General features: G+C 44.0%; 1 protein-coding gene across 5 annotated transcripts in view; it reads right to left on the bottom strand.

Moving 5' to 3' along the window:
• LOC135242401 (NACHT, LRR and PYD domains-containing protein 12-like) overlaps nucleotides 1-15,644 on the bottom strand; it is a 505,695-nt gene that overhangs the window by 120,806 nt on the left and 369,245 nt on the right. For 2 of the 5 annotated variants that reach the window (XM_064313447.1, XM_064313450.1), the window contains exon 12: nucleotides 3,184-3,357. The exons of 1 other annotated variant lie outside the window; for it this stretch is intronic. In XM_064313447.1, the coding sequence (XP_064169517.1) occupies nucleotides 3,184-3,357 (174 nt within the window). Of the gene's footprint in view, nucleotides 1-3,183; nucleotides 3,358-9,046; nucleotides 9,221-15,644 lie in introns of all 5 variants that reach the window. 2 more of the 5 variants (XM_064313451.1, XM_064313453.1) reach the window with 2 other exon arrangements.

The following is a 15,644-nucleotide window of genomic DNA, read 5'->3' as shown; positions in this document are numbered from 1 at the left end:
AAGACGGAGCTAATCTTTATTCCTGCTCCAACCTCTCCCCTCCTCGACTTTTCCATTTCCTTAGGGGACACCGTAGTGACATCATCACCCTGCGCCAAGAATCTCGGAGTGATGATGGACAACAGGCTGTCCCTCTCCAACAACATTGCAGCAGTAACCCGGGCATGCAGATTTTTCCTATACAACATCCGCAGAATCCGCCCCTTTCTCACCACCTACTCAACCCAGCTCCTGGTCCAAGCAATGGTTCTATCCCGCCTGGACTACTGCAACTCTCTTCTGGCTGGACTACCGGCATCTGCCACCAGACCCCTGCAGCTCATTCAGAATGCTGCGGCTCGTCTGGTCTTCAACCTCCCCAGACACTCCCACGTAACTCCCCTGCTCACTACCCTCCACTGGCTGCCTGTTATAGCTCGCATCAAATTCAAAACATTGGTCCTAGCATACCAGGCAGTCAAGGGATCAGCCCCAGCATACCTTCACAAGATATTCAAACCCTACATGCCAGCCAGATCCCTCCGTTCTGCTACCTCAGGACGCCTAGCACCTCCCCCTCTTCGCACCTGCACTTCCAGAACACGTCTCCTGTCTGTTCTGGCCCCACGATGGTGGAATGACCTCCCTGTGGAGGTCAGAACAGCTGAGACTGTGACCCATTTCAAACGACGACTGAAGACCCACCTCTTCAGGCTGCACCTCTCCCCATCCCTCCCTTCCCCCCTGTAAATGACTAAACTTAGGGTTGTAACTAGGCAGCTGTTTCATAGGTGACTTAGTGATGCGCCTGTCTTAACGACTAATTGTATTTTTTTTTTTTTTTTTTTCCATAGATTGCGTTGTTGCCGTTCTCGTTGTTAGTGTTAATCAGTTTAACCATCAGGGTCCAAGTTGAACTATGCGGTTGTTCCCTGTACTTGGACCGGTACTTCTCTCTAGGGTTTTCGTCATACTTGTTCCTGGTTATGGTTATACACTTTGTTGTACGTCGCTCTGGATAAGAGCGTCTGCCAAATGCCTGTAATGTAATGTAATGTAATGTAATGTAATGTTGCTAGTATTCACACTATCCAAATACAATGGGGTAAGCTCCACAAAATTACTTGTGAAATATCCATTTAATTATCTTGGTACCTAATTCTTTTCATTTGAAGATTGAGGGCACATATCACAAGTTCTTTGTGTGTTCTTTTTCTTTATCTGCCAAGTGATTTTGCTCCTCTCTCCTCCTCATTTAACTATTTTCATTACAAGTGGCTAACTTAACTGTTCACTCCCAGTGCAGTTTATTGGTGCTGTTGACCAATATATAAAACATGTCCATTTCTTCAAAAACAAAGACTCTTTCAGGCAAGACTCACCCAGAAAGGGACATGATAAGGAATCCTGTGTCATGCGAGCAGCCATTGTAGAGGCTGTGTTAGAAAAACACAGACAATATTTTGAGACACAGCTCAAGGCTTGCCCGTTTGCAAGCCAAAGTTAAACTAGCCAAAACCGCTGCCTTGCTGCACCAGGCCAAACAGGATCAGCTCGAGGCTAAAATGGCGGAGCTGGAGGATCAGAGCAGATGGTGCAACCTTCGCATTGTTAACCTACCAGAGAATTCCGAAGAGTCCGACCCGGTTGGTTTTCTTACCAATTCCCTCAAAGAGTGATTCCCCTCTCTGGCTGACAGGACTATAGAAGTAATGAAGGCTCACCGTTTCTATGGCGGCTGATCAAATACAGCAGACGGACGTGGAACACTGATTATTAATCTGCTGGGGTACACGGATCGACAGTATATTTCACAAGCCGCCAGGAAATCACCAGTGAAGTTTAACGGGATAGTCATTCATTTTTATCCAGACTTCAGCGATTATACAGCACAGCGGCACAGAGCCTTCTCTTCTCTGCTGGCAGTAACTTGTGATCGCGGCCTCCAGACGTTCCTAATATACCCAGCCACGCTCAAGCTCACTCACAATGGTGCACAGCACCTTTTCAAGTCTCCGGCTGAGGCAAGTCAGTTCATCAAATGTCTTTCCTGCTAGAGCTGCTCCAGTCAACTGTAAGAGCTGGTATAGTGAAGCGGAAAGGTATGGGAGCAACAACAGCTCAGCAGTGAAGCGGTAGGCCACACAAGCTCACAAAATGCAGTGCTGAAGCTTGTAGCGTGTAAAAATCATCTTTCCATGGTTGCAATACTCACTACAGAGTTCCAAACTACCTCTGGAAACAACATCAGAACAAAAACTGCTCGTCAAGAGCTTCATGAAATGGGTTTCCATGGCCAAGCAGCGGTACGTGGGAAATGGGTTTCCATGACCAAGATCATGATGTGCAATGCCAAGCGTCAGCTGGAGTGGTGTAAAACACACTGCCATTGGACTCTGGAGCAGTGGAAATGCATTCTCTGGAGTGATGAATCACACTTCTCTACCTGGCAGTCTGACGGACAAATCTGGGCTTGGTGGAATGCATAGTGCCAACTGTATAGTATGAAGGAGGAGGAATCATGGTCTGGGGCTGTTTTTCATGGTTTGGGCTGGACCCCTTAGTTCCTCTGAAGGGAAATCTTAATGCTACAGCATATAATGCCATTCAAGAAAATTGTGTGCTTAAACTTTGTGGCAACAGCTTGGGGAAAGCCCTTTCCTGTTTCAGCATGACACTGTTCCAGTGCACAAAGCAAGGCACATAAAGAAATGGTTTGCTGAGTTTGGTGGGGAAGAGTTTGGCACAGAGCCCTGACCTCCACTCCATCAAACACCTTTGAGTGAATTAGAAAGCCTTATGCCCAACATCGGTACCCAACCTCACTAATGCTCTTGCAGCTGCATGGAAGCAAATCCCTGCAGCCATGTTCCAAAATCTACTAGAAAGCCTTCCCAGAAGAGTGGAGGCAGTTACAGAAGCAAAGGGGGGTCCAACTCCATATTAATGCCCATGGTTTTGGAATGAGATGTTCAACAAGGGTGTGATGTTCAGGTGTCCACACACTTTTGGAAATGTAGTGTATGAGCATACCCCAGTCAATACGCTGATCTGCAAACTTGTATTCACACAATCATTGAGGTTACAGGCTTTGAAAATGCATTCAGTAAATTTGTTTTCTTCCTTGTGACAAAATTCAGACATACACAACCATACTCAGGAATTACTTTTTGTTAAGGTCACACAGTACACAGCACTACTCACCCCAGTCTCTGTAGTTTATAGTTTGGACTCATCAGTCCAGCACAGAGCAGCTCCACTCCTGAATCTCCCAGGTCATTGTAGCTGAGGTCCAGATCTCTCAGGGGTGAGTCTGATGACTGGAGAGCTGAGGCCACAATATTACAGGACTCCCCTGTGAGGTTACAGCTGTTCAGTCTGCAAAGAAGACTTCATATATTATAGACGTCCTGCTGGACTGAACTCTGACAGTTCTACAGATGTAATTCTGACCCAAATGGCTCCTTTTCTTATTCTGAAAATTCTTAGAATAAGGGCTCATCTACCTTTTCTATGATCTTTTCTCTGGGCTTATCCTATTCCAAAAGTGTGACTGTCATCTTTCAGAGTGGTCAGTCAGTTAGTTTGCAATGCTATGGGATGTTTGACACAGCTACCACCAAAAGTAATGATGTAAAAGAGAACACATCTTTCAGAGTGGACAGTGTGTTTGCTTCTTACCTTTTGGTTTTCTGTGACAAACTTCCCACAGTACTGCAACCTAACACACAGCTAAAGGCCGAGTCACTTTAAAAAAGATTATCCATACATCTATCCATCCATCTAGGCATTGAGCAGACACTCATCCAGATGCATTTTTTATACACAAAACATCTACATTGGATCCATTTATACAGCTGGATATATACTGAAGCAATGCAGGTTAAGTACCTTGTTCAAGGGTACAATGGCAGTTTCCCACCCAGGAATAGAGCCTGTGACCTTTAGGTTACAAGACCAGTTCCATAGCTATTATACTACACTGCCACCCTATCACAGTAGACACTTACAGGAGAACGTGCAACATATACAGAACTGATAGACTTAGTCATAAGGGCACACCAGTCATACAAAGCCCCTTATTTACTGCCAGCTGGGCTGCTAGTTCTCCTGTGCCTGTAGGGGCAGTACCATGCAGCACCCCTGTCATTGTAGGAGGAGGGTCTGTTGGTGATGGTGGTAGGTACTAGAGTTCTGGTCAGGTCAGACTTTATTTTATCAAATGTATAATAGTGTGGATTGTGGGAAATGTTCTCTGGATAGCATTTAAGGGAAGCTAAAGCAATTTACGTGCAAAGTACATGGCACACTTATACACTGACTAGGGTGTGCATCTCTGCAAGAACCAATCACTGTATTGGTGCCATAAATAAACTTCTCTTTCATCATCTTGTGTAATGTAATCTTGTGTTGAAAATCCAACTATGGGGAATGACAGCCGGCCATGACCTCTGCAGAGAGTCTCATCATTGCACCAAGTCTGGTTCTGACAGACAGGCGCGTGTCCAATGCTAAAGGAGGCTACCGCCCTCCTGGAAGAGCACATAGGACACAGCAGCACTACTACAGACAAGGGCTACAGACAATAGCCAAGTGCTACAGACTCCAGTTCAGAGTGAAACCCCCCTTTTCAACAGAGTCATTTACTCTCAAACCCAAGAGAGCGCTGCCCATGTTTAAGAGGAAGAAATTTCTGGCCTCTTACAAAAAGGGGCGATACGTGTGATTCCCAAAGAACAAACCCAACAAAACTTTTATTATCCTTAATTCCAGGTCCCAAAGAAGGACGGTTCTCTACTTCCTATCTTTAATCTCAGTGTTAAACATTTGAGGAAATATAATTTCAAAATGTTAACAACATGCTCAATGTCAGGACGACTGGTTTTAATTAGGGATGCAAATTTTGTGCAATGCTTTTAATCGATTGTCAGCACCCATTAATTTATTAATAATGATAAACTGATTAGCTGAAAATCTTCTACATGGCCTATAAAAAGAATGACTCAAAACAGACTTACCAATTAATGAGCTCTATCTATCAGAGAGGTTTTATTAAGACATGCTCAAACAATCATTTAAACAGGATTGTGTATTAAGGCCAAAACTACAAGAAGCAAAATCATAAAAACACAGATTCACGGACTGAGAAATCTGTTCAGGAGAGGAGAGACCGCTAAGGGTTGGCTGAACTACCACTGTGATGGTGACAAAAGATATTTCTTATTCATTTTGCTTATTAATGCAAATGATTTACACTGCTTATTAATGCTGCTTATTCATACTGCTCATTAATGCTGCTTATTTATGCTGCTTATTAAAGCTGCTTATTTATGGTGCTTATTAATGCTGCTTATTTATGGTGCTTATTAATGCTGCTTATTAATGCTTAACTTTGTAATAAACTAATAGGCTTAACTTAATAATTAAGCATTTTTGTTAAGGAATATGAGCATGTCTACGTGCTTTGGGGTCAGGCTGGTGTACAGTCTGCTGAAGGTGAGACCAGCAGCTGAGAAGACGCGCTCAGATGGCACTGATGTTCCAGGAATGGACCAATAACATTTCACTAATGCTGCCAGTCGAGGGAACCGTGACTCTCTAATTAAAAATTTTAAAACGTCTCTTTAATTTGAAATCTAATCACCAAAATTAGGTTATTCATTGAAATGGTTTATTGAAATGTAACTGTTTAATCTACAGAAATATAGTCAATCAACATTCTTATTAAGAATTAGCACTTAATTGATTAACATAACATCCCAGTTTCACATCAATGAATCTGAAAGATTCCTTCTTCCACGTAAGCATTTATCCCCCTCACACAAAATTCCTCCGCTTCGCCCATCGTGGTGTTTGCTACAAATACACAGTTCTACTCTTCGGCCCTTCCCTGAGTCCACGGGTGTTCTGTATTTGTGTAGAGGCGGGTCTGGCTCCATCGAGACTAATGGGTTATCAGAATATTGACTTATACAGAGGATTGGCTGATTATTGCCAATTCGAAACCCAGAGATGTGCAGGACACTCAGCGAGTTCTGACACATCTGTTCTCTTTTGGTTTCAGAGTAAATCTCCCCAAGAGCAATCACTCCCCATCCTGGAGTGAAACGTTCTTGGGAGTGGATTTATACTCTGTATCCACGTGAACTTGTCTATCAGCAGACTGCATTTTATCTCAGTTCAAACCGGGCTCAAGAGTGCAGTATCACACATGCCTCAGACTACAGGGGCTGATGGTGTCAGCCTCTCAGGTTTTGCCACTGGGGCTGTTAAGAATGAGGGGCTTCATGAGGTGGATTTCATCCCTCCACCACAGCCCTGTGTGTGATCTCCATCGCCGTCTCACAGTATCACACAAGCACTCAGCAACTCTGCGTCACTGGGAAAACACAGACTTTTACACTCAGGGAACCCCTCTCAGGATCGTTTTCATACGGAAAAAAGGATAGACACATCCCTCTCTGGGGTGGGGGGTCTCAGGGGGATTACATGGTGAATCAATTTTCTTTTTGCTATTAACTATAAGGACAGCTCTCAGATATTTTCTTCCCTGTCTAAGGGGACATCATGTGCTCGTACGCTGCGATAATGACTGTGGTAGCATTTGTCAATCACAAAGGTGGCATGCGCTCCCTCCAGCTCCATGGTCTAGCCCACAGACTGTTGGTCTGGAGCAGCCGTCACTTTCTGTGGTTACGCGTGACCCATGTTGCTTTAGGCTTGTGGGGGTCTAGGCCAGGGTTGTCTGTGAAGCGTATTGTGACAATTACTGTGAAATACGCTATATAAATAAAATTTGACTGATTGATTGATGTTCCAGGAATTCTGAACACGAGCGCTGATATGCTGACAAGGAGAAACCCACTGTACGGGGAATGGTGTCTCCATACCCAGATTGTGGAAATGTTACTGCAGTGATTATCCCTCTCCTTTATGTACAGCCATGCGCGCTCCCACTACGCACAGACCTCCTGTCTCAGGTGAACGGGGAAAAACATCACCCCAGCCCTGAGCGAGTAGCTCTATGGGCTTGGCCCATGAGAGGCATAACCTCAACACATTAGGGCTTCCCCCTCGCGTGATTGCAAGCATGAGAGCGCCCTCTACCAGGTCACTTTATGACAATAAGTGTCAGGTGTTAGAAAGATGGTGTGCCTCTCGTCAGTCAGTGCCTTACCAGAGCTCTGTTTCTGACGTGCTGTGCGTTTCACAGAACCTTATGGATAAAGAGAAATCCTTTCCTACCATTAAGGTCTACCTGGCAGCTATCACTGCTTGTCATGTTGGGTTGAAAGACCATGCAGTGGGGCAGCACCCCCTCATTCACAGGTTCATGAAGGGGGCTCACTGTTTTCTGCCTGTTGCTAAAAAGCTTGAGATTTATCACAGGTGCTGAAGGCTCTGTAAGGCCGTTTGAGCTTATTTAGATTAAAACTGTTGTCTCTCCTGACAGCATTGCTGCTCGCACTAGCCTCAGATAAGTCAGTCAGTGACCTCCATGCGCTCTCAGTGCAACTCTTGTGCACAATATTCTCCCCTAAAATGGATACGGTTTTTCCTAAGCCCAATCCAGCCTTTATGCCTAAAAGCTTCCCAGCTTTCACAGGTGAGGTGTTGAAGCTTGCCGCTTTTCATCCACCACCTTTCTCCTCTGAAGAGCAGCACAGGCTGCATATGCTGTGTTCTCCACACGTATATGACAAAGACTAAGGCTTTTAGAAAGAGCGACCAGCTCTTAGTCACCTGGGCACTTGCCTGCAAAGGGAAAGCATCTCTATGCAGCGGCTGTCCCATTGGCTTGTGGAAGCTCTTGTTATGGCATATGATTCAAAGATGACAACCCCCTTGGGCCTGAGGGCTCATTCAATAAAGGGCATGGCTGCATTGTGGGCCCTATTCATGGGGTCTCCTTGCAGGATATTTATTCAGCCACGGGCTGGATTTCTCCAGATACTGTTGCTAGGTTCCACTGCCTGAGGCCGGTAGCCCACTCAGTTCTGGGGGTGAGCTCTGTGTGAGGTGCACACATCTTCCCTCATCTGCTATGGGTTTTAGTACTTCACATCGTTCCTGGGTCCTGGCTATAGCTTTGGGCAGTGGAAAGTCTTCAGTACTTCCCTACATGGGATGTGCCAGACACCACCCTCCCCTCAGGGGAGAAGGCATCCTTTGCTGGCCTGAGAGCATCTCAGCTGTGAGCATAAGGCATTCTGGGAGCTGTCTATATGTCCCCATAGGTGTATCTCAAACACGAGATGATGAAAGAGAACTTTAGGTTACTGTTGTAACCCCGGTGGAGAGATCCACCAAGACTGCCCTGCTTGCCGCACATGAGAAGTGAATATGAAGAGTAGTAGCACTGCAGTGTCCCATATGTTCTTCCAGGAGGGCAGTAGTCTCCTGTAGCACTGAATGCACTGCTGGCTGTCAGAACCATACTTGGTGAAACTGGATTACCGGATGTCGTTTCCCATACTTGGATCTCACTACTCTGTGTTTCGGAGAACCGGGGTAGCGACAGTAACTTAAAGTTTTGGGGTAACACCCTTACTGAGGTACTCACTGGGCATATTGTTAGTTTCACTAGCAGGATATGCAGCTCATGTAGGATAGCAGCTTGGGTCAATCAAATGTTATTTAATAGAAAAATACACAAGTCATGCCTTGTGATATTTATATAGTCTCGGTACCCAAATGGGGTAAATCTTAATTCGGTTAATCCCAGGGATAGTTGATGGTTTTAGATTCCTGGATGAGCAGGATATTTACCTCCCAGGATTGAAGGTATTAATGTCAGAGAACACTTAGATGAATGCCTGGCTCTCAAATGCAAGTAGCTAGTCTCTCTCTTTCCAGGATACAGGTTCAAGCTGCCCATCATTTCATAGCACACCCCAGTCAATATCTTTATATACAAACTCACATTCACACAAACATTCAGGTTACAGGCTCTGAAAATGAATGAAGTCAGGAAATTAGTCTTCCCTGTGACAAAATTCAAACCCTTACATTGCCATAATTGTTAATTCTATTTAGTAATGATCACACAGTACCCAGCACTACTCACCCCAGTCTCTGTAGTTTACAGTTTGGACTCCTCAGTCCAGCACAGAGCAGCTCCACTCCTGAATCTCCCAGGTTATTGTAGCAGAGGTCCAGATCTCTCAGGGGTGAGTTTGATGACTGGAGAGCTGAGGCCACAATATCACCTGACTTCTCTGTGAGGTCACAGCTGTTCAGTCTGAAAAGAAGAGTTCATACATTCAAGTAATGAAGAATGGTACTCTTCATTAAAATGAGCATAAATTATTGTATAAAAGAAACATTTAAACATAATGATATTAATTTTCTGCTCAAACATTTGTAGAAACTGCTTACTTTCACTTTAATAAAACACAATTCTTATAAAAAACTTACAAAAATAGTATTTTTCTCAAAAACATAGGGGTCAAAATTATTGGCACCCCGAAAGAATATTTAAAATAAAACCAAACAAAGTGGCATCTAATGAAATTAGATTTTTAAAAAATTGATCTCAGTCCCCTGGAACTGTTTGCTGCCTTTCTCCATTTCCTGTTTCACTGGATTGTGCCCTCCCCCCAACCACAGTGTCTGACTTCAGCCAGGTTGTGGTCTGAAGAACAAATCATCACTGCAGATCCATCGCCCTGTCCCACAGGTGGACTCTTCCATTTCAGAGCAGTCAGCAGCTCAGTGGTTGCAGTCTCGTTAGAGGCAGTTCATGAAAATGATAGGTATTGTGTAGTAATACTCATTTGAGCACCCTGGGGCAATACAAAGGGACTCTCTATGCATTTTTTGTTTTGTTTTTTTCCTCTTGATTTGTCGCTGAGCTCACTGAAAGTCAGCCATCTAGCAGTAAAAATTGAGCAGCCGAGACTAATGCCAATGATGTCACAAACTAGCTTGTTCCAAGATGGCAGCACCCTCATGCAAAAAAGGGAACTTTAGCTTTTTTGCTGGCAAATAAGGATCAATTTCAGATTTGAATGCGGGGCCATATCTTATTTAAGGTAAAAAGCAAACAAATCAGAGCCACATATAATATAATATAATAATATAATGGTTAATATAATAAAAACAGTTCATTTAATAACTTTTTCCTCTTTCATGTAATAACTGCCGGTTAACCTGCTTGGTCCTCACCAGTCTGGCTTTCGATTTGGGCACTCAACAGGGACTGCCCTCCTCACGCCTCTCCTCTGTCCTGATCCTCCTAGAACTGTCTGCAGCAATCGACATGGTCAACCAAAACTACTTCTCTCCACCTTGGCTGAGATGGGCAGTTCTGGGACTGCCACAGGTCATACCAGGTCACCTGGATGAGGTCTGCCTCTGCTCCTCATCCCCTTGCTACAGGAGTCCCACAGGGATCTGTACTGGAGCCTCTGCTGTTTTCCATTCACACCAAATCTCTTGGTTCAGTTATTAATTCACACGGCTTCTCTTATCACTGCTATGCTGATGATACATAAATCTTCTTCTCTGTCCCTCCCTCGACTATACTGGTCAATGAGAGACAACACGACTGAGCTTCTGTTCATCCCCTACAAGACATCCCTACTACAGGAGCTCTCAATCACTGTCTATGGCATTACAGTGACTGCCTTTCACTCTGCAACAAGCCTGGGGATGGTCTTGGATGACCAGGTTGTTCTCAAGGAGCACATCAAGGCAAAATCACGGTCCTGCAGATTCCTCCTGTACAACATCAGGAGGATTCGACCATACCTGACCACGCACTCCTCCCAGCTACTTGTCCAGTGTATGGTGACCTCCCGTCTTGACTCCTGCAACTCCTTCCTTGCAAGCCTGCCAGCTTGTGCCATACAGCCACTACAGACGATTCAGAATGTGGCTGCCCTGCTGAGGTCACTTCACTGGCTACCAGTCGCTACCAGATCAGGTTCAAGACCTTACCGCACCTGCACTGCAGCCAAAAAGACTGCCCCCGCCTACCTACAGGACATGATTCAATCCTACAAGCCAGCTCGACCACTCCACTCCTCTACAGCCGGGCGACTTGCACTCTCTGCCATCCGGGTGAAAGGTTCTCACTCGTCCCTAGCACAATGCTTCTGCACCCTAGCCCCCCAGTGCTGGAAAAAACTCCCTGTTTCTCTACAAACCACTCAGTCATTGCCCATCTTCTGTCGTACTCTGAAGACGCATCTCTTCAGTCTGTACTCGGACTAACTAACTATCACTACTCTGCAGGGTACTCCCAACTAGGATCACTTATCACTTGTTCCCTTCTACCTTATTCCTGTAGCACTTTCATGTTACACATGCACCTCCAACCAGCACTCATATTGCATTTGTATCATTATCTTGATGTTGTAGCTTGTTACCTTGCCTCCTAGTTTGACTTAACATTACTTTCTGACCTAGCATATGCTTACTGCGTGGACTGAACTTACTGTGTTCATGGCTATTAATAACTGTTACATAATGAGTATTGTACCTTATTGGACCTGTGTTTTGTAGCTGTTTCAAATGACCTTCAGTATGCACTAATTGTAGGTTGCTTTGGATGAAAGTATCTGCCAAATAAATGTAATGTAAAGGTAATGGTTGATGTAATAAAAAACTTGAACGGCTAATGTAATGTCTGCCGGTTAATATAAGAACGTATTACGGTTACAAATGTTTTGATGACTAATGCAATACTTCAACTGTTATTAACACATCAAAAATCCAGTCTTCCATTATACCAAGTGTACTTACTTAAAAAGAATTGCGGGGGCATGCCCCATACCTATACAGCACCGAGAGTTTGGCACTTTTCAGGGTTCCCCACAGAAATAACCACAACAGCCACAGACACTCAGCCCTTAAAAACATTAATTTCTGTCCATTCTGACCCCATTTCAACAGACAGATTTCATAAACAACTTCACATGTCCACACAATGAAGCCCCAAACTAAGGGGATTTTGCGTTTAAATAACTAGCCTGCCTGTGGCCTAGTGGGCAAGGTTACAGTCTTGGCAACATGGGGTCGTAGGATCAAGCCCAGCTAGGAACAGGTTTCTTTCACCTGCTTTTACCGTCACTAATAATTGTCTACTACTTCTCAATTATTGCTTTTGCACCATATCTACCCGCTGTTCACCGAAAGTATACACTGCATTATGACGTACCGTCTGCACGTTCAGTTATTAACCGGCTACAATATTGCAAAGCCATATGAATTCAACGGGAGCTCTTCTGTGCTTACTGGCCTGTGTGCATAGCTATGTCATGGTGCTGCACTAACAAAGTCACACACTGGTAAACCTACGTTGAAAACGTGTTTTTTATGAGATATCATTTCTTTTCGCAAAGCGTTTTATTATGAGTGAGAAATGCAAAGTGACCCTGTAAGAAACGGTTGTGGATTATGGCTATCCTTGTGTGAATTTGTACAGTCTGATGAGCGTGTACCGTTTAGCAGTTTCGGTTTGCTATGTAAAACAGTGGCTGTGACAAACGGTGCGGAGGCGTAAATGTAAACGCGTCAGAAACGCAGGTGAAATATGGCCAGTGTATGTACTCACGGATTTGACGGCCATCCAATGAGCCTTGATTGAGAAAAGAATCAGCAAGCCCGTAGAATTAGAGCTCCCTAGGTCGCAACTTGTGTACCCTGCTGTCCTGCTCCGTTGTCTGTTATTTCGTGGCGATGCACTTTTAGTGTTTGTAAGGTTTATAAGGCATTTTGATAGGCTTATCTGCAGGTAGGAATCCTCTTCGCTGTTTTGCTAAGCTAGAACCGGAAAAGTTGATAGTGGAGAATAGGAGCAGACGCATATGTCCCAGCAGGCTTTGCATATGAGAAAATAACAACAGTGTGAGATAAATTAGGAGAAATGATGAAATTACGTAGTTGAAACAATATCTTTTTAGCAAAATGGGCATGTAGGTGAAGGTTGACATGATCACAGACTATAGTGCGAAATAAATGAAGTGACCATGAGCAAGCTTAGTTTCCTTATCGAACGGTATATATAACAGTCGCTATAAAGCATTAGTTGTTAAAGTGGAGGGTTAAGTAATGTGTGAATTCTATTGCACTGATGTGCTTTTCTCATGTTCAGTAGTAGTAGTTATAATTATGCGTGAGTCATGATTTTAAATGTAATGTTTTAATGGGGAGTTGCAGAACGTACATATGTAGTAATTGTATGTGGCTAGATAGAGAACAGGGCGAGGTAACATGAATGTAGAAACGTGGCGTTTGCTTATAAGAAGGTTTTGTATGGTAGCCAAGTGAAGAAATATAGTTAGTAGAAATGGCACAGTGGTGAACTGGTGTAACTTTTTAATAAAATGAATACATTTGCTGTCATGAAATGCATATGGGTGGCCGTGAGTGAGTTTTGGTAAAGAAAATATAAACGCGTAAGAAAATGTGTAAAAGAGGAAATTATCTGCCTGAGGGCGAGGCGGGATTCAATCCTTCAACCGGAGGTTTACCAGTGTGTGACTTTGTTAGTGCAGCACCATGACATAGCTGTGCAATGCGTGAAATATCATTAGCAAACCTGTCTGTGGTTTTAAAGAAGAACACAAGCCAGTAAGCACAGAAGAGCTCCCATTGAATTCATATGGCTTTGCAATATTGTAGCCGGTTAATAACTGAACGTGCAGACGGTACGTCATAATGCAGTGTATACGTTTGGTGAACAGCGGGTAGATATGGTGCAAAAGCTATAATTGAGAAGTAGCAGACAATTATTAGTGAGGGTGAAAGAAACCTGTTCCTAGCTGGGCTTGAACCTACAAACCCATGTTGCCAGGGCTGTAACCTTGCCCACTAGGCCACAGGCAGGCTAGTTGTTTAAACTGGAAATGTTTCAGAGTAAAAAGGTATGGGTATTTTGCGTGTGTATGCGAGTTTTTGATTGGGTCGTGTAGGTGAAGATTTGGCTGGTGTCGGTAAAATGTCCAATGGGGAGACATGTTGTTAGTGGGATAGGCGGCAGGAAAAATAAGAATGAGAAGAAGAAGAAGAAGAAGAAGAAGAAGAAAGAGAAGAAGAGGGGGAAATGCAAAATCCCCTTAGTTTGGGGATTTATTGTGTGGACATGTGAAGTTGTTTATGAAATCTGTCTGTTTAAATGGGGTCAGAATGTACAGAATTTAATGTTTTTAAGGGCTGAGTGTCTGTGGCTGTTGTAGTTATTTCTGTGGGGAACCCTGAAAAGTGCCAAACTCTCGGTGCTGTATAGGTATGGGGCATGCCCCCGCCAAGGCGTAACTTGGCGGGATGGCATACCTGCCATCCCAATCTGTTGGGGAGAATCACGTGACCTGCTGGGAAGATGGCTGCCTGGTGATTTTGCTCCTTGCCCTCTCTCCTCTTCATTTAACTGTTTTCATTACAAATGGCTAACTTAACTGTTCACTCCCAGTTCAGTTTATTGGTGCTGTTGACCAAGATATAAAATATGTCAATTTCTTCAAAAACAAAGACTCTTTCAGGCAAGACTCACCCAGAAAGGGACATGATGAGGAATCCTGTGTCATGCTAGCAGCCATTGTAGAGGCTGTGTTAGAAAAACAGACAATATTTTGAGAAAGAGCTCTCCCGGATCAAGGACAAAACCCGGTCCATACGAGCTGAAATCTCTCAATATTCAAGCTACAGGCTGAATTTGCCGGTTTGTAAGCCAATGTTAAACTAGCTGAAACTGCTGCCTCGCTGCACCAGGCCAAACAGGATCAGCTCGAGGCTAAAGTGGCGTAGCTGGACGATAGGAGCAGATGGTGCAACATTCGCATTATTAACCAACCGGATAATTCTGAATGATCAGACCTGGTTGGTTTTCTTACCAATTCCCTCAAAGAGTGATTTCCCTCTCTGGCTGACAGGACTATAGAAGTAATGAGGGCTCACCGTTTCTATGGCGGCTGATCAAAAACAACAAACAAGCCTGGAACATTGATTATTCATTTGCTGGGGTACACGGATCGACAGCATATTTTGCAAGCCACCAGGAAATCACCAGCACGGTTTCTGCCAGTGTATTGCAAATCCGGCGGCCCGCCGGGCCTAAGCTGACCCCCGGCCGGGCCTAAGCATCAGGAAATTTTAAAAAAAAGTATTTCAAAGATGTTTTTTAAACTACAGTTACAGTGGGGAGGCTCGGTTGGAAAGCTCACCAGCGACATTTGTTGGTTAAAACGTGAACGCACTATAGGAAAGCAGCACGTTTGAAATCAGTGTTCTTTACCCTCATTGTGCATAGAGTGGCATTCAACACTTGACGCTTCCAACTATCGCAAGCCAACGTTACCTAGCAAACCACCATTTCTTATTTAGTAGGCTAACTAACCTAGTTACAAACTTCCGCGTTATCACTTAATCTCGTTGGTAAGTAGGCATACATTCTTTTTATATTAACTTAAGCAGTGTGTAGGTTAAACGTTAAACTAGTAGCATGCACGTAACGTTCGATACATTGTAACATTACATGACTTATTAATAGCCATCAAAATAACGACTTTACTTGTTTATTAATAACGTTAGCTTGATGAAATTGATGTGCACAACAAAGTTGTCATAATTTTCTTCCCGACCGTGAAAACTGCCGGACTTGTTTACATTTTGGACAGATGGCTCCTCAGCAATGTTCCCTCTAAGCTGCGCGCGTGCGCAAT

Source organism: Anguilla rostrata, chromosome 16 (assembly GCF_018555375.3).
Source record: "Anguilla rostrata isolate EN2019 chromosome 16, ASM1855537v3, whole genome shotgun sequence".
NCBI lineage: Eukaryota > Metazoa > Chordata > Actinopteri > Anguilliformes > Anguillidae > Anguilla > Anguilla rostrata.
This window is presented reverse-complemented; position numbering and strand designations above follow the sequence as displayed.